The sequence below is a fragment of the Dama dama genome, chromosome 32, assembly GCF_033118175.1.
Source record: "Dama dama isolate Ldn47 chromosome 32, ASM3311817v1, whole genome shotgun sequence".
In the NCBI taxonomy this organism is placed as follows: domain Eukaryota; kingdom Metazoa; phylum Chordata; class Mammalia; order Artiodactyla; family Cervidae; genus Dama; species Dama dama.
The window spans coordinates 22,175,941-22,196,776 of record NC_083712.1 but is presented as its reverse complement, the minus strand read 5'-3'; the positions used below and the strand labels follow the sequence as shown (position 1 = coordinate 22,196,776).

At 38.3% G+C, this 20,836-nt stretch overlaps 1 protein-coding gene across 12 annotated transcripts in view; it reads left to right on the top strand.

Annotated features, from left to right (window-relative positions):
• Positions 1-20,836, top strand: part of SORBS2 (sorbin and SH3 domain containing 2) — a 173,719-nt gene that overhangs the window by 110,958 nt on the left and 41,925 nt on the right. For 6 of the 12 annotated variants that reach the window (XM_061134671.1, XM_061134669.1, XM_061134670.1 and 3 more), the window contains 6 exons: positions 1,013-1,127; positions 8,655-8,813; positions 9,502-9,585; positions 11,569-11,625; positions 16,004-16,053; positions 19,202-19,389. In XM_061134671.1, coding sequence (XP_060990654.1) covers positions 1,013-1,127; positions 8,655-8,813; positions 9,502-9,585; positions 11,569-11,625; positions 16,004-16,053; positions 19,202-19,389 — 653 coding nt within the window. The remainder of the gene's footprint in view (positions 1-1,012; positions 1,128-8,654; positions 8,814-9,501; positions 9,586-11,568; positions 11,626-16,003; positions 16,054-19,201; positions 19,390-20,836) is intronic. The other 6 variants (XM_061134672.1, XM_061134676.1, XM_061134674.1 and 3 more) reach the window with 3 other exon arrangements.

Below are 20,836 nucleotides of genomic sequence, written 5' to 3'. Positions count from 1 at the left end.
TCAGACTTAAACGTATTATTTGTCCTATATGTCTAGTAAAAATTAATCTTTCCTGAAGAAACATGATAATCCCTTAAAATTTTCTAGAATGCTTTCTTCTCTTCTGAATAGTGCTCATCAATTTACTAGAAAGCCAGGACCTGCTTTCCCCTAGCTCTCCTGTCTTGTAGAATATGTCTGTCTCCAACCTGCCACAGAGTTGGAATTTCATCCCATTCCATGGGTCAGAACTGCCCCCATCTATAGTCAGAAAATTCTTCTTCCTCAAAAGTGATCCTCCCAAAGGAAGCCTTCTTCAGCCTCAGCAACCTAGAAGAGTTTTACTTTTGAAGTCCCTCTTTGACTGCCTCTTGAAGGATGTTAGTTCAAGGAAAAGAGCTGATTCCAAGGACTCCTATGTGCAGAATAGATGCCAGGCTCTGGTTTTTCAAGGCTAAACCATGGAGGGTCTAGCCTGTCAAACAACTTGCTCCTATGGACAGCAACCCAAGTGATAGTTTAGCACTTTTTGCAGACAAACTACGATGCCATTTGCAAGATAAACAAGATCAAACACGACATGTGCATTACTCCCTGTCACTTCAGATCAAGAACTCCAGGTCACAGAGTGATGGGATAAACTCACAGGACTTTGGCGGGTAGCCGCCACTTACTCTAAACACAAACATACATAGTTGCCATTTGTGACCCCAGGGTTCACTAGCACATCACTGACTGCTATCTATTGCACAGACCCCTCATATGACTTGCTGAACCAGCAGGAGGCACATCCTTGCATGAAAAAAAACAGAGGGACATACAACATGAAAGCAAAGAAATGGCTTTCTTTAAATCATTTATGTAAAACAGAACATAAATGTGCTTTTCTTTTTTTCAGGGTAACATTTTACCCTGAGACACTTAAAAAAAGTCTATATCAGAATTAACTTTGAAAACAGATATTCAGTGGTTTTATACAATGGCTTTAAGCATAGAGAATGATTTTAATATGTAACTTGTTGTTGATTTCTAGGCATGACTGGGATCCTCCAGACAGAAAAGTAGACACAAGGAAATTCCGTTCTGAGCCGAGGAGTATTTTTGAATATGAACCTGGGAAGTCCTCCATTCTGCAGCATGAAAGACCAGTAAGCACTTGTCATTAAACAGAATGCCAGTTCTCTAGGCTTCCTGGGTTCCCAAATAAACCTGAACTTCATATTGTTTAGCAATTTTTATCACCAAGGTAATTAGTTGGCATTATTAAAAAATCATGTTTGTTGTATATCATGACTTGTGCATCTTATCTCAGAATCAAAGATGCACTCACTAATATACTGTCCCTACCCACCAAATATAGGACTCATTGGCATGGAACTATAACTATGCCTAATCATGATCCTGAATTTAATTTTTTTTAAAGTAAAAGAACACTCAAATGCCGCACTGAATTGCCCATCTACATTGCCAGTGAGAGCAATCGTTCTTGGACCTCTCTGATACAAAGGGATCAGGCAGTTCCATCCCTTCGTTTCCATTATTGGTTTCTTAATATTTCTTTAACTTCAAGGGAAATTTTCCAAATGCTCTTTTTTATAACAAGTTGTTTTAATTGATTCTTATTAAATCTCTCTCAGGTTACCAAGCCTCAAGTCTCCTGACTGATTGTCAATCTAATGGATCAAGATTATATTTAACTTTGCAGCATTTTTTCCAATTATATGTTTTAATTATCTGCAAAGGAAAAGATCTATAATGTTGAAAATAACCGCATGTCTCCTCAAAGTGCAGTTTAACAAACAGGCTTTTCCTTGGCCCTCTTTTAATTCCCCTAATCCTCCTTTCTGAGTCCTCTGCTTTCTCTCCTCGACCAACGCCTTCAGGATCTCTTTGAAATTTTAAAATTCCTATGCATCATTTCTATCAAAACCTGCTTCTAGAGAAACAATTGTGCAGTTTATTCTTGTCCTTGTCTTGAAAGAATTTTAGGTGTCAGTGAACAGGAAATAGAGAGTTTTCTTTGTTAGTGCCTTTACGAGTCCCCAGGAAGCCACATCATTATATATAAGGTCAGCCCTGAAATTTGATTAGAAACTGTTGCGCACCACACCCAATATGAGTGTCCTTGATTTAGTTTTCAAACCCTGTATTTATGGTTATGTTCTTGAGAAGCATGTTCCAAAACATTATAATCACATAATTCATACAGGATATTTTTCTAGACCTTCTTTGCCTTTCTTCAAATTAACTTGTATCTTTTAGAGTAGCAGGACTTTACCAGAAAAACTGAAAGAAAAAAAAATGAACACCACTGAATTGCAGGTTCCACTGCAAACATATAACTCATTCACTAAGTTATATGATTTAATATCATGATCTTTGAAATTTTTAGGATGAGAACTAATATCATGGTCTTTGAAATTTTTAGGATGAGAACCGTGAATTCGCCATTGCATAAAATGGAAAAGATCAAAATCATCATGCAATATGAGTCTCAGAGTTAAATGTAGTTACCAAAACATTAATGATCATTCTAACAATATCTGAGACCCTTAGGATGATGGGGGTTCTAACTGTCCTGGAATGCTTTTGCAGCTTTGGTGTCAGGAAATAGGATTGATTTTGGAAGCTGTCCATCAGGATATTTCTAGTATTTACTCATGCAACAAAATTTATGAAGCACCACCCATGTGCCAGGCATTGTATTAGGTGCAGAGGACATGGCAATGAGCAAGACATAGTCTTTACCTCAAGGAACCTGGAGTAGACACATTTGTAAGAAGTAGACCATCTCCAGTGTGGTTAAAACGGAGATACACAATGAATTTGCCCCCCTCAAGAACTTATTCACAGGCCCTGTCTGAATGAAATGTCCACTTTAGTTATGTCTTTGGGTTAATGCCTTGAAGGCTCCAAGTTTAAAAACAGCAATGACAAAAGCAATAGCAATAGTTGTAGCTCCTTATTGAGCACTTACTTAAGATGTCAGGCCTTGTAATTCATGCCTTATTACCATATAATGATCCAACAATTCTATGACGTAAATGTATGGAATTCCCATCTTATAGATAAAGAGACTGAACACTTGCTAAGTAACCTTGCCCAGCTTCCCGCGGCTGGTGAGCATTGCACCTGGGAATTGAGCCCAGGCAGACTCACACCTGGTGCATTTCATCACCTGGACGATGCTAAACTGCAAACACGTTTAGCTAGTAGTCATCACCTTAATTAGATGATTTGATTATTTAATTTGCTTAGCATAAGTTAATTTGTTCATTTATAATAAATTAGTGTACTGGATTTATCTGACCAGCAACCTGGGCCCTGAGTATTATAGTTAAGACACAAAACCAATATACCCAATATACTGAACTAGCTCTAAAAGGAACAGAAAGATCTGGAGGGCGGGTGTGGTTGAAGATTCGGATATCGATAGCTCTCTGCCGCCACAGGAAAAGGGCCATGAAAGGAACCTAGAAACTTGGAAAACCGTGAGAATGGCTATCTCAGAAGAAACAGAAAGAACCAAAATGTTTATCCCTCCTAAGCAATTTTGCTGAGAGCCAGCCTTATGCAAGATGATCTCAGCCAGTCATCTGTATCATTTTGGCCAGGCTTTTTATTATAGGGCTCAGCTAGTCTAGTATCTTCTTCTTTTCATCAACCCTGAATCCATTCCAATTGCCTCTCTAAACCAGAAAAAAAGGGGGGGAGGGAGTTGACGCAGGGCAGGGTTGCAGAGATTGGATATGTCTTGCTATTTTGATAGATTTGAGACTGTCTTAGACACATGAGAGAGAGGATAGGGAGCAGGTTTGCTAAATAAGAGGGATGGGACTGCAGGTAAGGACTGCAGGGTTTAGCTCTCTCGTGTCTTTACTCCAAGACAGTCTGTGAGCATTCCTTGGCTCTTTTCATCTTTAATTTCTGTAAGGTATACACCACAGCTAGGTTACTCTCTGCTTCTCTTTTGAATTCCGAGATGATGCCATCATCTGCCCAGTCTTCCCAAGTATCATCTTCGATTCCCCTCTCCCTAACCATCTCAAAGTCCTGCCTCCTGGGAGAAGGGCCAACTGCCCTTCTCTGTCCATCTGGCCCACCACTGTCCACACCTGGATTGGAATGTCAGCCACTAACTCATTTCCCAAATTCTCCAATCTCGTCTCCACACCATAGCTACGACAACCTTAGAAAGCCTCCTGCTCAAAACTTTCTCCTGGCTTTCAAGGGTCCTTAGAGCAAAACCAAGTTCCTTAACATAACACACAAAAACCCTCATGGTCTGGCCCCTCTGACCTCTGCAGCCCCGAGTATCTCCCAGACCTTCCTGTCTCAGCACGTTGCAGCTCTACAGAGAGTTCTGCACGCCCTCCTCCCTGGACCTCTGTCCAGCTGCCCCTCGGCCAGGAATGCTCTCTCCACCACCTCTTTCCTCCCAGGGAAAGTCCATATCTCCTGCTCAGCCTGGCTCACTTCCCCCAGGGCACCACCCTAACTTCTAGACACTAGGTGCCAGCTTCCCCTGCTGTGAGGAGCCCCCCTCAGGCACGCTGCGCTGTGCCTCACCACCCTGAATTGAAATGGCCTGCTGACTTGTCTGTGCCCCTCATTAGACTTTAAGCTCCTTGAAGGCAGGGACCATATCTGGTACAGCAGTTGAATCCCTAGCACCTAGAGCAATGCCTGGCACAGGGTAGGTGCTCAGTGAAGACACATTGAATTAATAATAAGGGAATGGGGATAGGTCTTACCCTTGGAGTTAGTGGCCGAGTTGGTGGGATGGAATCCTTGTTCTGTTGCTTATTTGTGAAGTCTGTATGTTTCTAGGGACAAAAGGCGCCCCCGGTCTCCGTCAAAGCACACACGAGGGGTCCCACACGCTGCTGTTGGTAACTGTGGTTCCCTGACTCCTTGGCACATGCAGTGGGGAGAGGAGACAGTGCTATTTGAACAGAAGTCCTCCCCCAGACCCTGGCCAAAGGGATCCTCCTCTTCCTTAGAAATCAATGGAATGTACATTCATATTCTTTAATAGGAAAGTAAAAATGAATACAGTTTTTTGGAAGAGCCTACATACTCAGTTGACTGTAAATTCAGGAATGATGATTAAATGGCCCTCATGTTTGATCTGGAAAAGTACTCTGCAATCACCAGGAATTTATCTTAAACTGACTTGAACCACAATTGATTCCATGAGACAATCATATAAACTCTCTCCTGGGATTATATTGATAAAAATTCTACATCCTCTCTGGGTTGGATATGTTTACAGGTGAACCAAGTTAAAATAAATTCAATTAAGCACTGGTTTAGAACACCTTTATGCTTGAAAATAGAAAATAATGTGGAGATGTAATCTTTCTCTACGGTAACTAAACCCACACATGATAAAAGTGAGCAAACAAACTCTGAAGACAGCGCAGGGTTGAAATGCAATTTAAACCCTTGGTGAACTTAAACTTCTTTCAGTGAAGATTGTCACTAGAAGCTTAAGCTATAAAAATTGAGAGTTTCATCTGTTGGTTTAAACCATAAAAAATTGTCCGGACTAACAATGTGTCAAGCATTTACTGTGGAATCTCAGTAAATGTAAAACACAGTAGCCAACATCATTAAAGCTTAAAAACCTAATGAGCATAAGTTATAAAGAACCAAATGACACTGACAATTTCTTTTTGTTCAGAACTGCAAACAGGAACCTCATGCCTGCAATAAGAATACTGAGAGCAGTAGAATTTTTATAACCTGAAAAGCAACACATTTCTTTTCAACTGTAGAAAACAAAACTTGAAAAATAGGTTACCTTTAAATAAGAATCGAATGTGATTCGTAGTTTTAGGTTTTCTTACACACCTTCCTCTTGCCCTGATGACCCAGCGTTCACTGTGAGCACAGGTGTGCTGCGTTTTTCAAAATGAGAGGAGACCCAAAGAGGGTAGAAAGAGGTGTAGCAGTATCTCTGCTCTTCTGTTGTCTTTTATGAGCATGGTTATGCTTCCTAAATATTTGTGGATGTTAACATTTGTGTTGAACAATTGAAAACACTTTCGAGTCACTCATGGAGAGCTGTTTTGTGAGATCATGAGTGTGTCTGTCTGTCTGTGGGCTGACCATCCCAATGTGCATCACTGACTTCCATGAGGCCCCTCTGTGCCTTAGGGTGACTCTAGGTTGCTACATAATACATTTAATTGTTGCCTGACTAAAGGGATTCAAAAGGTCAATCGCAGCAAAGTGAAAATTCCAGTTCTGCCACTTAGCGTTTCTTTACCAGGCAGGCTCTGCTCAAGCCTGTGCCTTTCATTACGTCCCAAAGTTATGGATAACTGCTAATGATCGTTATGTGTGTGTGTGTGGGGCGGGGGGGGCGGTAGACGGGGGTGGGGGGTGGTGAGGGCGGGGTTCTCTTCTAATTTCTATTAGCATGTGCCCATTGAAACAGTAAATTGAAGCTTTATTCTACAAAATTATAAGTTTGGGAAGTTGCCGCTCTGAGGTGGGATGCGGGATGGTAGACAGTATTTTCCCTTTTCCCTAGTCTATCACTGAAATAGATTTCTATAAACCAGAACTTGGTATATTTGTTTGCTGTATATATATACTTTTAAGATGGAAATCAGAGTGAAGTTGTAACCTCTGGAAAACATACTTATTTGTTTAGTAAATTTGCTGCCCTCTACTGTTCAAGACGTTTTTTAAACATATGTTTTCTCTTAAGAGAAGTTTCTGTCTCCCCTTAGCAAAAATAAAGTACCATACATGAAAACACAGATTATAAAATCAAGAATTAACAATGTTATTAAAGGTGTAGCATGAGAAACAGCAAGATTTGAAAAAGTTAAAGATTATTCTCCTCTGGAACCAGTACTGGGCCTCTTATACACAGAACAAAATTACTGGAAAATTCTAATATCATTTACCCTAAATATCAGCTCCAGCCAAACTACTCCACAAAATGCCTACATGCTGCAGCTATAATCTAAATGATAATTGGAGAAAAATAATATTTTAGTACCATCAAAATCTCAATTACTACTTTTGCACTATTGACTCAGAAATAAATTAAAACAAGTTTTTAAATTAAAGAAATGGTAAATTATTTACCAGAATATTTTCTATCCATTTCATTACTTCTGAAATGTAAACCAAATATAATGCTGACTAAATGGAGAATACATCTCAAGATTTCTGCAGCATTTTTCATAGTAATCATACAGTGTTTTCCATAATGTTACAATAGTAAAGGATAGTAATATTTGAAAAGAAAGAAGTCTCAGCACTGTGTTTGTCCAGGCACAAGCTTTGTGACACCGCCATAACTAGTATCATAATCTGTTTTTACTCACTTAGCACCCCATCATTAAGTGTGTTACAAGGTTACTACATGGTCTTTATCACTTTGGTCACCACATGTTTTGGGTATTGTAGGCCCTTTCACTTCTGTTACGATGTCTCAGACTTTTTCTATCACTGCCTGTAACTACTATCACAATCTCAGAAAATACTGAAATAAAAAGCACATCTGTTAAAAGACTTTGGATATAATTGATTATTAAATACAGACCGTGTGTTATTAACAAAACTATTGGGAAAGCAACAGGCCAACAAGACACTTGGACAAGCTAGGGTCAAACAATGGCTTCTGTTTGAATATGGCGTGCCTCAGAGGCTGTAGAGCATTTCTTCTGGAGCTGACATCAAGTTACTCAGTGCGGGTCCTTGAGAGCTTTAGGGCTTGGAAGAGAATGTAAGGATCCAGTTTGAGGCTGTGAGCACATCACAGACCTCTTGGAATATGTCCTCTCCTGGCCCAGGTGAATGGCTTTTAGAAAACAGGAGCTTTTTTTCCCCCCTGACTTAAAATACTACCATCCAGCTCCTCCACATTTAATTAGTGTCATGTGATGGAGAAGGAAACGCCAACCCACTCCAGCACTGTTGCCTGGAAAATCCCACAGACGGGATCCTGGCTGATTACGGTCCATGGTGTCACAAAAGAGCCGGACACAACTTCGCGACTAAACAGTGAATTCTCAAAGAAGTCATAACCCACACGTAGTACTTTAAGCATCCCTTTTGAATGTAAAATCAGTAGCCTGAATCAATCTGGTCAGGCATGTATTATTTAAAATCATTAAGGATATTGCTGGGTAAAGTAAATGCTTTTTTCTTTTTTTCTATTATCAAAGCAATTGTATATATTTTTTCAACCTGCTTATATTAACAGTCCTAGTTTTTGTACCTTAAATATGACATTCAGAAACCACTGGGGGGGTGAAAGTCAACTATAAAATTTTTTTTTTTAGTTTTTCTCTAGAATGTTAACTAGGGTTGGATTTTCTCTTCTCTCTTTCCCAACCCTTGACTGACCATATGAAAAACCCCTCCCCACTCACATCCATATCTCTAGCTCAAGGTGGACAGGTAGGTGATATTTGGGGTATCATAAAACGTGACTTTCTTCGCTTTGTAAAGGCTCTTCACACTTTTTTCAGTGTTCCGGATCAGACCTAAATTATCTGGGGGCCCCTGGGGCCATTTACTTTCCTGGAACGTTTTCTTCTGCCAGACTTAAGGCAGAGCACAACGCACTGCTAGCTGGCGTCCTGTTGGCTTCCACCAAGAAGCTCTATCTAATCAATCAGTTTGTCCTTCACCCCTTTTTCTTGCAGCCCCCTCTCCCAACCACTCCGACACCTGTTCCAAGGGACCCTGGCCGGAAGCCTATTTCTATGTCACCCTGCGGAGAAGTAACTGGTAGCCCCTCCCCTCCGCCCAGGACCAGTATCCCCGCACCAAGCCCCTGCGCCCCGGCTCTCTCCCCCATCCGGGTGAGCTCCTTCCTTCTTTAACTCTTGCCGTCGGGAAGTTCAGGTGTAGCCCTTGTTCCCCAGAAGCTGAGAAGATAATTGGAGGCTGGCTACTCACCGTCACCCCCCACCTTGCTGCCCTTTTCTCTCTCACCGAGACTTCCGGGGTCTTCATGTCCAGCGGCCCGCTAACAGTCTCCCAGCACGCTCACTCCTCCCCCGACCTTGTATCTCTTCCCACGTCCCCCCTTCCCTCCCCGAGGTTCTCCAAGTGCCTGGACCCAAGTCAACTGTGAGCAGAAGGCAGGCTCGCTCACTGGGACCCCCGAGGGCAGGGGCGATGGAGGCACTCGCCCAGAAGAGCTACTTGGGGACGGAGTCGAGCCTGTTTTAATACCTTGCTGGGCTATCAGTGCTCAACCTCACTGTCACAGAGAGTCTGTTATAGTTTATGCATCCAGCTAAGGAGAAAACCAGAAATGATGGCAGAGAAAACAACTAGGGCTTAAGTGACGCCATCGGAGCTAAATCTTCATATCCTAATTTGACTCATTTTACTTTACCTCCTCTGTTCTCTCTGGCTGAGATTTGTTGGATGAAAGTTGATGCATGTTTGTGTGCGAACGTGTGTGTTTTTCATGCCTCACAGCGTTGCCCTCACTTAGCTCAGTGTGACTTTTCCTTCCCTTTTCCTTCACATCTGCTCCAGACTGATCGCATAAATCCAGATGACATAGATTTAGAAAATGAGCCCTGGTATAAATTCTTTTCAGAACTGGAGTTTGGACGCCCGGTAAGTGAGGCTAGACTGTTAATATAAAACGATTAGGAGAATGTTGTTTGATTTTTAAAACATAATCGTTATCAGAAGAGATAGGTGTCATTTAGAGAATAAGAGCTGAATTCTATAGACACCAAAAAACACTGAAAAAAGTATATTCTATATACACAAATTTGGTACAGCTTAGCTCACACTCACTTCTCTACCAAATGGTTAAACATGTTCAGACACTGCCTATATAGTTCTTTTTTCTTCCCACCAAATCATACATTAGGATTGCTTTATATCTAATTGCAAATTCAAAATGATGAGGCAGTATCTGTCTTCCCATAGTCAGACAATTCTTTATAGAAGATTTGTATTTGTTTACAGTCCATTTAGGTCTAATTCAATCAGAAGAGCACCCTGTGAAATTTACAATAATAAAAATTACTATGGTGATAGCTCCTGTCTGCTTTGGAATCACCAAGCGCCTGCAGAGGGCCGGTTCTGTGTGATTTCACAGAGACCTCACAGCATCCCTCCAGTAAGAAGAAACCAGAGGCTAGAGGGGTTAGTTAATTTGCCCAAGATAGCAAGTGGCAGTGTCAGAAGTTAATCCCAGACCTATCAAAAAACAAACAAAAAAACAAACATCCTGGGAAATCCCTACTATAATATACTGCTAGAATATCACCACCATAAAATGTCTCATTTGCTCTTAGACATGAAAAGAAAGGGAAAAACAAGGAAACCCTGTGAACCTTGATTTCCCCTCCTGCTACTGAAAATCACATCTCTAATTCCCAAAACCCCACCAATAAGAATTGCTTAGTCTGTTTGGGATAAAGAGTTGACCCAAGCTTCAAATAACAATTTCCCTTATCAACTCAAATTTTATTGGGGAAGTGCAGATGCCAACAGCAGTGCATTTGATGTCTGTCAATTACATAGTTTTTATGCTTTCATTGGTGTTTCTGAATTTTAAATGCCTGAAGAACATACTGAATGCACTGCACAGAAGTTTTAGTAAATCTTTCTTTTCATATCAAGTACTGATTTATACACTCATATACTGACCATGTATTATATACTAGGTGGTTATAGTGGTTAGTCCCTTTTGTCCATTAAAATGCAAAGGAGATTTGGTTAGATTCATTACATCTTATTGAACTGGATCAAAAGTGACTGTAAATGAATATAAACCAAATAATTTTTTTAGAATTTCTGTAAATAATAGGAAGAATATTTTCCCTAATTTGTATCCAAGTATTCACATAAATCGGGCTTCCCAGGTGGCTCAGCGGTAAAAGAATCCACCTGCCAATGCAGGAGTCCTGGGTTCGATCCCTGGGTTGGGAAGAAACCCTGGAGAAGGAAATGGTGACCCACTCCAGTATTCTTGCCTGGGAAATTCCATGGACAGAGGAACCTGGCAGACTGCAGTCCATGGGATCACAAAAGATTAGGACACAACATAGTGACTAAAACAGCAACAACTCACATAAATGCATTTTACTTTAGGGAAAAAAATTTCCCAGCTTTAATGTAAATGTGTTGTTACTGTTGATTAGATAGTTCACAGGGGATAGAACCGATTTCTGTTCTGAGCCTAAGTTATCACCATTTTCTACAAGCATTTTCAGCTACACGTGGAAACTCACCAGCATGCTATCCACCTGCTCCTTCGGTGTTTCTTTAATGTACCTTGCATTCCTCTGCGGCTAGAGACTAGGAGTGCTAATTTTGATTTGATGAAATGAGTTTATACTAATCAAATCACTAGTGATTTTGCCCAGTGCTTGAAAATATTTATGAGCATTGCACTCTTCCTCCTGGGCTACCCGCCCCCGCCTCGCCATTTCGCTCTATTCATGTCACTCTTTTATGTGTATCTGATGCTGTCAGCACCGTTTCTAACTGTTGTCACCTTTTCCACATGGTCATTCCTTGCTGCCATTGATTCTCCTCCATTCCATCTCTACACTTCCGCTTATGTGGTGCATCTACACCCAGCCTCCTAAAAAGGCTCTGGACTATGTTCAAGATCATTCTCCTGGTGTTTCCAATGAGGTAAAAAACAAATTACTTTCTTTTTTCAGATTTCTTTCTTAGGAGCTGTTACTATGATTCTGAACATCCATGTTTTACGATTCACTAAAGTGTCTATAACCTGGTTTTGAAAATCTATCTTCACATCATTGTGTTGTATACAGTATCACTGCTTGGACATTAATTACATCACAGTTGTTGGCTCTTAGGTGAAAAATCATGCCAATCATTACTTTCAGGTGAACTATTCAATGCATCCTGGTATCTGAGTGTGATAATCAAAAAGCATTATTGCATATATCTGATTATACTGAATAAAATACAGCTGGAAATCTCCTCAGAGCCATTTTATCATCATGCTTGGAGGTATAGAATGACAGTTTAGATTCTTAGATGATCAGATTTTTTTTTTTTTTTGGTCATACCATGTGGCACAAGGAAATTCCCTAATCATGGATCAAAATCACATCCCCTACAGTGGAAACATGTAATCTTAACCACTGGACCACTGGGGAAGTCCCATAATCAGATATTTTATGTCTCATATATTCCTAAAATTTACTTCAATTCTTTCTTTTTCATAGATACAATTTCTAGATTTTAACATCAGATAAAATCAGGAATAGGACTGGCAAATAATTGGCACACATGTTACAACTTCCCAGGCAAACATTACTACACCCTTGGCAGACATTACTGATCTTTCTCAATGCTGTGATCCAGGCAGCCACTATAATAGATTATCACTAGCATATGAAAGGAGAGGTATTTTCCATCTCTGTCTGTGATGTTCATGAGAATCTGATACATAAAAAATATTATGCCTGGCAATGTAAAGTATTATTTGAATTAGTCAAAGAGAATATGAAGAAGGCAGAAATTATACAGAGCCAAAAGCTTTTTCTCTGCAAAGAAGAATGAAATTATTTTGGAAAGCAGATTTAGGACTCATTAGTAGACACAAGCAAAAGTGATGGTTGTCTAAACATTAGCTAATAAGAAATAAAAAACTCCCCTGGGAATTCATAGATGCAGCTAGGATGAAAGCAAAGTGAGTAAACTGGCTTTTGCAGTAGTTTTTCATAGTAGTTTCTGTGTGATCCTAAATAAATGAAAAAAACAATAAATATTTTTATCAAAAAGTCTTAATTCAGTTAAATATATACAACTAGAAAATAAAACTAGTAGGATACATCCTATGCTGCCACGTGTACAACTGACACACGATGGTGATAACTGGAATTGCAGGCACAGTTGGAGGACAAAAAACCCAACTATCCAGAGCAATCTGCAATTCCAAATTACTTTCCCTGAAGTATGCATCACAGTGTATGTTAAAACGGGAAGTGTATAAATATTTATATATTAAATAAAAAGTAATATAGAGTCTGAAGAAAGAGTATCATTTCAACATGCGAACAGTCAAAGGATTTACTTCAGAATTCGATAAGGTCAGATATTTCTCTTAGATATCTTGGCCAAATATTTTCAGGTTATTATTAAGGCAGTTCATTGAGAACTGAGATGGAATTCAGAGGTCGCTGTATCTAACTCACTCATTTTTCAGTCAAGAAGAGTCCAACTGTTTTAAGAAACACATCCAAAACCTGATGATAATATGATGGCAAATTAAAGATAAAAAACATCTCCTAACCTTCCTTTATACCATACTTCTTAGCACTTCCAAGAGATGTACTAAGAACTAAAACCTTTTAGATAAAAATTAGTTTTAGATACAAATTACTATTATACAAGTTATACTATTCCTTAATAACTCTAGATTTCTGTAAAATACATTTCTATAATTAATATTACAGAATAACACTTGGTGTAAAACTAGGAGAAAATTAATTCTATGCATTTTGTAATGTTAATGCTAGTGATGAAAAATATCACATACAGACACACTTGGATATTTAAACTGATTTTTCATCTTCTCCTTGGGGCTGAGAAGAGGGTGTTATTTGTTCTGATAGCATATGAACTATATTATTAACTTTACATCATGGTTTCTCAGTATTAAAAAATACTCTGATAAGGTACTGAATCTGTCTCTAATAACCTCATATAAAACATTTCTGGTAAAATTTGTAATTGATTGGACATCAACCTAGCTACTATTTATTCAGTGCCTAGTATATGCCATGAATAACACATTTTTAGTCCATAAGTATCAGTGAGAAACTGACATTAATAAGGAACAAGTAAGGATTTTTAAGCAAAGTTTAACGCAAGATCACTTAGACTCAATGTCCGTACTTTACTAAATGACTTTCATTTTGGTGTATTACAGTAATGGTAACATGTAAATACTCAGTAGCTTATAATAGGTAAAACAGGTATCTCCTTTCTGAAGACAATTTCCATTTCAGTATGAGTACCAATCATATACAAAGTTTTCTCTTAGTCATCTATCTAAACTTCTTATTGCTTCCTTATAATTTAATACTGAACCGTTTCCTTTGAGCATACATCACAATACTGGTTTCAGTATATTTTACCTTGTGGAAACCAGCACGAGGAGGAATAATTTTAGCTTCTTTGCCTAAGTCTAAAACACAATTTAATAGCATGGCGTCTTCACTTCTTACACTATGTTTTATTTCATATTACAGTAGTATTTAGGCTCATCTCAAGCTAGTGATTCAAAATTTCTGATCACTTTAAGGGTATTCTAAGAGTGTCCACAAATGGACACTTTTTTTGGCCAACTGGGCACTGTGGTTGGGTGTTCCATGAAAGCTGTGAACCACACAGATGTTCTGAGGCTCTTTGGTGCTGCTCTTCTGCAAACATGAAGAGCTAATATTTATAAGTCAGAATATAATTATCTGGTTTTATTTATTTACTTGTTTTCCATCCTTCTTATTTGTATTTATCTTTCCACCCTTCCAGTGTCCAATTTAGAGCAGCAAGTTAAAACAGTCATTTAAACTTACCCGATTAGCAGACCAATTTTTTTTCTTTTTATTTGTTGAAAACCTCAGAATCTAAATATTTTATGGGAACTAAAAGTATTCTAATATGCTTTTTCTCTGTCTAAAAAGAGGGAGTAGTATTCTCTTGCATAGGGATGCTTTGTTTGTTTTGGGGCAATTCCTTTCTCATTCAGTAAGAGAGGATTAAATGAAAATAATAGTTAATAGAAGATATTTTAGAGTTGTGTGTAATGGGGCTTGTCAGTATATATCTACACATACTTGGTATGCATTTTCCTAGACATCCCAGACATCATACATCATACCACAACTACTTGCCTCTCAAATCCATGTCTAACAAAAAATTGTTAATATCTATTTCACTGTATTATTCAGAATGAAGGAGTATGAAAATGGTATATATAATAAGCATTTGTAATTATTTATCAAATTTAGAGTATCTATTTTTCTTTGTTCCTATATCCATGGACAACTGAAAGCTGATTTTCTAACTAAAAGATTAAAAGTCCACTTTTTAAGAAAAGCTTATACTTTGATTCATTAAATCTTCTATTTTAACCTAACCCTGAATGTAAATAATTTCAAAAATAAAAATCTGTACCTGATTCAAGGACCAGGTAGTTTAATTTCAAACCAAATTCTGTGGTTTTTTATTTAAAAAGTCATGTTTATGTTGACAGACGAAAGAAGTTCTGCTTAAATTTTATGTCTACATAAAAATTACACCTGGCAATATGGCAAAAATTTATGAAGGTTTATGCTTTATAAGGATTGAATGATGGCTACAAATACTTCTTTAAACATCAAACCATTTCTTTATGTGAGAAATTTCTATTTATAATCTGTTTCTACATGAAGGGGTAATTTTTCTTTTTCTCACCCTAGGCAATGTTTGATTTATGAATATTTTTAGTTACACAGAGAAAAGTACTGTTGTACAGTTGGCCCTCCATATCTGTAGGTTCCGCATTCATGGATTCAACCAACTTAGGGACAAAAATATTTCCCCCACCAAAAAAAATAATTCCAGAAATTTCCAAAAAGCAAAACTTGAATTTGCCATGCTAGCAGCTATTTCTATAGCATTTACATTGCATTAGGTTTTATAAGTAATCTAGAGATGATTTAAAGTATACCAAAGATGTGGGTAGGTTATATGCAAATCACCATTGTACATAAGGGACTTGAGATCTTCAGATTTTTGGTATCCTTGGGGAGCTCCTGGAACCAACTGCCCTCAAAGGATGACTGTATATCAGATGAGAAAGCAGATAAGAGGAAAGTAGAAATTAGGCTGCATGACTTCTTTTTGGGAAAACATTTTTATGCCCATAATAAATGGTATTTTTAATGTCACTTTTGACAATATTCTTTTTAGGATACCTAATTTAATGTCCAAGGACACACAAAATTTTCCCATGGTAAAAATTTTCATGTTAACTATCCTTCTGTCTTAACAGGCCTCATTGTATCAATCCTCTATAGACAGAAGCCTGGAAAGACCCACTAGGTAAGAATCTCTTTACAGGCGGTGAGGGGTGGGAGGGAGGCTCAAATGGAGGACATATACGTATACTTGGAGCTGATTCACATTATTGTAAAGCAGAAACCAACATAACATTGTAGAGCAATTATTCTCCAAATGAAAATTTTTTTTAAAATCTCCTTACATTATGCAACCAGAATATTTTATGCCAGTGGTTTCTTTTTCAGTGAAATAGTAATGATAAAATTTTCTATCCTCCTTCTTTAAGCACCATAATTCATGAAATTGTTTTAACTGTTTCTGCATCATTTCACATGAGGAAATATTCAAGAATGTATAAAGTTTAAGTGAAATAATTCTAGGTCACTTTACAGGCTAAGAAACTCTTGCCTTTCCTGTCTCCTCTGTACTCAGTTTTCTTCTCCTTAGATAAGGATCATAAACATCTAATTTTCAATACTGTTAGATGATATGATGAGGATACATTTTTTTTAATTATAGTAAATTATAAGCAATTTTATCAATTATATTCTGCGTAGGTTTGTTCATTATACTCTGACCACACAAATCAAAATACTAGTGTTGCTGTTTAGTCACTGAGTCATGTCCAGTTCTTTTGCGACTCCAGGGACTGTAGCCCACCAGGCTCCTCTGTCCATGGGATTTCCCAGGCAAGAATGCTGGAGCAGGTTGCCATTTCCTTCTCCAGGGGATCTTTCTGACCCAGAGATCAAACCCACATCTCCCGTGTCTACTGTATTGTCAGGCGTGTTCTTCATCACTGAGCCACCAGGGAAGTCCTCGAAATACTGTTACAACTGATAAATGAGGACTTACCATATACCAGGCATTCTAAGTACATAAAATGTACTCAATTCTTAATTATGAGTTAAGTATTATTATCTACCTTTTATCTCTAGTAAATGGAAACTTAGGCTTCATAACATACCAGGTTTACACAGTCAGCAAGGAACAAAGTATAACTGAACCCAAATTACTTGTAGGTCCTAACTGCCCTAAGAGACTACCAAGGCAAGTTCTGTTTGTAGGCCTTCAATATCACACTTACCTTAAAATACTACAGAACTTCAGACACAGTTCAGTGACAATACTGAAAAATGCAAACTCCCAGCCATATCATATCATCAACAAATATTTAAGAATAATTTGCCCTCCTGCAAATTTCTATCAACATAAAGGAAAAACTTGGTAAACTGGATCCTTTGTACATTGGTTTCACGAGTACCATTTAACAGCATTAAGGTCACTAAGAAAAGAACTCGCCAAATTCCTCCTTTTACATCTTGTGCAACTATGTATGCACCTAGAATATGTGAATTTTAAAGTTCTAATCTAACTTTCATAAAGACACACAGACCCTGACAGGATAATGATAAAAGATGGGCATCCTCTTGGGAAGAACGCAGACAAATTCCGAGGTCTGGCTCCACCTCTATACGTGCAAAGTCTGTAGGTTCAATTTATTTGTAAAACACTGAAATACCTCATAGGTTACTGTGCATGCATGCTGTATAAGACAATAATGTCAGTAAAGTAAATAGCATACTTTGGTCATAGGACCTGTTGTACTGTTGCTGCTGCTGCTGGTGGAATTTTATCTAATGATTTGACAGACAGCATGCTATGTGATGTATATATTCATTCATTAATGTTTGTCTTAAATGATGCTATACTCAGAACCATGATAAAAAAAAAAAGTCCCTGCCCTTACAGACTATCAACATCTTTTAATACAACTAAGTGAAAGGACTCTAATAGTTTATTTGATGACCAGATTATTGGTTATTCTTAAATGTTGGAATTGCAGTGTAAGATTTTTAAAGCTAAAATTCGTAGAAAAAGCCTTATGGAAAGCTTGAAGTAAGAGAAATTGGTCTTACCAGATTTCCTCCTTCTTTCCAATCATCACTTCCATTTTGGCATCCTTCCTCTGGATGTATTCATGTTGGTACAACTCCTCTATATGGAGAAAAGATGTATGGTACAAATCATAACACTGAATTGTCAGTAACAAAATATTACTTTAATAGGAGAATTTTTACTTTAAAAGGTGATTATAAACTTATGTTCATACAAAAACCTGTACGTGGATTTTACAGTAGCTTTATTCATAATTGCCAAAATGTGGAAGCGACCAAGGTGTCCTTCAGTAGGAGGATGGATAAACAATGGTGCATCCATATAATGGAATATTATTCAATGATATGAAGAAATGAGCTATCCAGAAATGAAAGGACATGGAGGTACCTTAAGAGCACACTGCTAAATGAAAGAAGCTAATCTGAAAACATGACATACTGTTGATTCCAACTACATGACATTCTGGGAAAGGTAAAACTAGAAACAGTGAAAAGATCAGTGGCCACCAGGTGTCATCGGAAGGCAGGGATGAAGGGGTTGAGCCCCGGGGATTTTCGTGATAATGACACTGCTGCTGCTGCTAAGTGGCTCAGTCGTGTCCAACTCTGTGCGACTCCATGGTCTGCAGCCCACCAGGCTCCTCCGTCCATGGGATTTTCCAGGCAAGAGTACTGGAGTGGGGTGCCATTGCCTTCTCCGATAATGACACTACTCTATATGATACAACAGTAAGGGATGCATGTATGCATGTATGTCATTATACATTTGTCAAACTCATAGGATATTCAACGGAAAACATGAACCCTAATGTAAACTATGGGCTTTAATTACATTTAATAATAATGTACTGATATGATTCATCAACTGCAAGAAATGTACCACACTAACAAAAGATGATAATAACAGGAGAAACCATATGCAAGAGAAAGGGAGTACGTGGGAACTCTCTGTACTTCCCAATCAATTTTTCTATAAACATAAAACTGCTCTGAAAAATAACGTCTAGGAAGTCCTAACCACAGCAATCAAACAAAACAAAAAAAGAAAAAGATATCCAAATGGTAAAGGAAGAAATGAATCTGTCACTCTTTGCAGATGAGCCTGTTAATTTTCAAAGAGGTGAGTGTAAAGAAATAGTTTTTTATATTAAGGAACGAATTCCTAAAAAATGCAATTTGGGGGATGAAGGGTGAGAGTCATTCCATGGCCACCTCCGGCACCTTCCACTAGTCTTTCTGGTTCACATCTGAATCCCTGCACCAGCCAAACTGAAGCTGATTCCTTCTTGCAGTTCTGCAAGCATGGCCAGCGACTTTAGGAAAAGGAGGCGAAGTGAGCCTGCGGTGGGGCAGCCCAGGGGCCTGGGGGACCCAAGTGCAAGGAGCACTAGCCCAGGCCGAGCAGACCTCCCAGGATCAAGCACCACCCTGACAAAGTCTTTCATTAGTTCTTCTCCTTCTTCTCCGTCAAGAGCAAAAGGTGAGCAGCAATAAATGACGTGTAAATAATCAGTAGTTCGTTTTAACCTTGGGAGAGTTGGTCCAATGATGACCACCCAAAGATGGTTCGGGTTACTATTTTAATAAAATATAGCTTCAAGACAATAGTTTTCCTTATACACAGACTAAGTCAGGATGATGAACCTTCTGAATGGCTTAAAGGACTCTGACTCTCATCTGTCAATGCTTTCTCTTCTCCAAATATATCACGTGTGTTATTTGAAACAAATTTAAAGTATCAAAAAATGTATGGTCAGGCTTCTAAAAGATTCCATTTACAAACATTTGCATGCTGTCAAATTTTTCTAATGTTACTATGACTAGTAAAATTAATCATATTTATAGAATAGAAATTAGTAGTAGCAACAGAGAGCATTGTTGCCTAAAACATAAATTGGGTTGGTTTTTTAAAAATTATTTAATTCTAGACAAAAGTTTGTCTAACCTATGAAGGTTGTTTCTTTAATCACTTGGTTTATATTTTGGTCAGTATTCATACATAGAGTAGAATATCCACATTCTGTATATAACATAGTGTTCAATTCACAACAGTCCATAACTTGTGAAGTTTGTTCATCACCAAGCCATTTTTCTATAAGGCCTGTCTCCTCTCTGGAAGTTTAGTGAGTTGTGTTGAAAGGGAGCAGTCACTACTTCAAGTCTCTGTTTCGTTACATATTAACTGCAGCTGTAACAAGAATAATCCCACAGCAGAAACCTAGGATTGAACCAGCATCCATAGGTACCTATGATCTGGGGACCCAAGGTCTTTTCCAACCCTCTGGGGTTGAAACAGAAGAGAGAAGCAATTTGAAGTGTGGAAGAAAGTGAGCTGTAAATGAAGTTACCATAAAGTAGCAGAGATTCAGCTACACATACCAAATGCAGGCACTGAAAGTGCTGCCACATAAAGTTAAAGCTAAGACTTTGCTGGTTTGTGAGAAAGGATTTTTGGTTCTGATGATGGGGCTCTGTATAGGCAGGAGGTGCTAGCTCTTGTCCATGACCTAGTAAAGCTGTACTTACTGGAAGATTCAGATTCCAGCATTCAGAGGGAGGAAGTCCCTTTCAATATACCATTCCTCAAATTATCAGAAGCACCCTTACCAGAGTCTACTCATTTATACAAACAAATATCCTAAAGAAACCAACAGGTCATGAAATGCCATTGACTCACTATGCTTGGATTCCTGCAAAAAGTTAAAAGGATTCTTTCTGATTACTTTAGATATTTGCTGTTTTCCTAGGGGGTATTAACTTCCTTTCCCAAATACTACATAGCTACTTAATGTGTTTATGTACTTTTGAAGAATTTGGGGAAGGCAGGAGCTGTCAATAGAGATAGTTTCTTTCACTAGGCTTATTTTTAAGAAGAAAATGTCCCGTTAGATGTAATGTGGTCTGTCATTTATTAATTCACTCAGCAA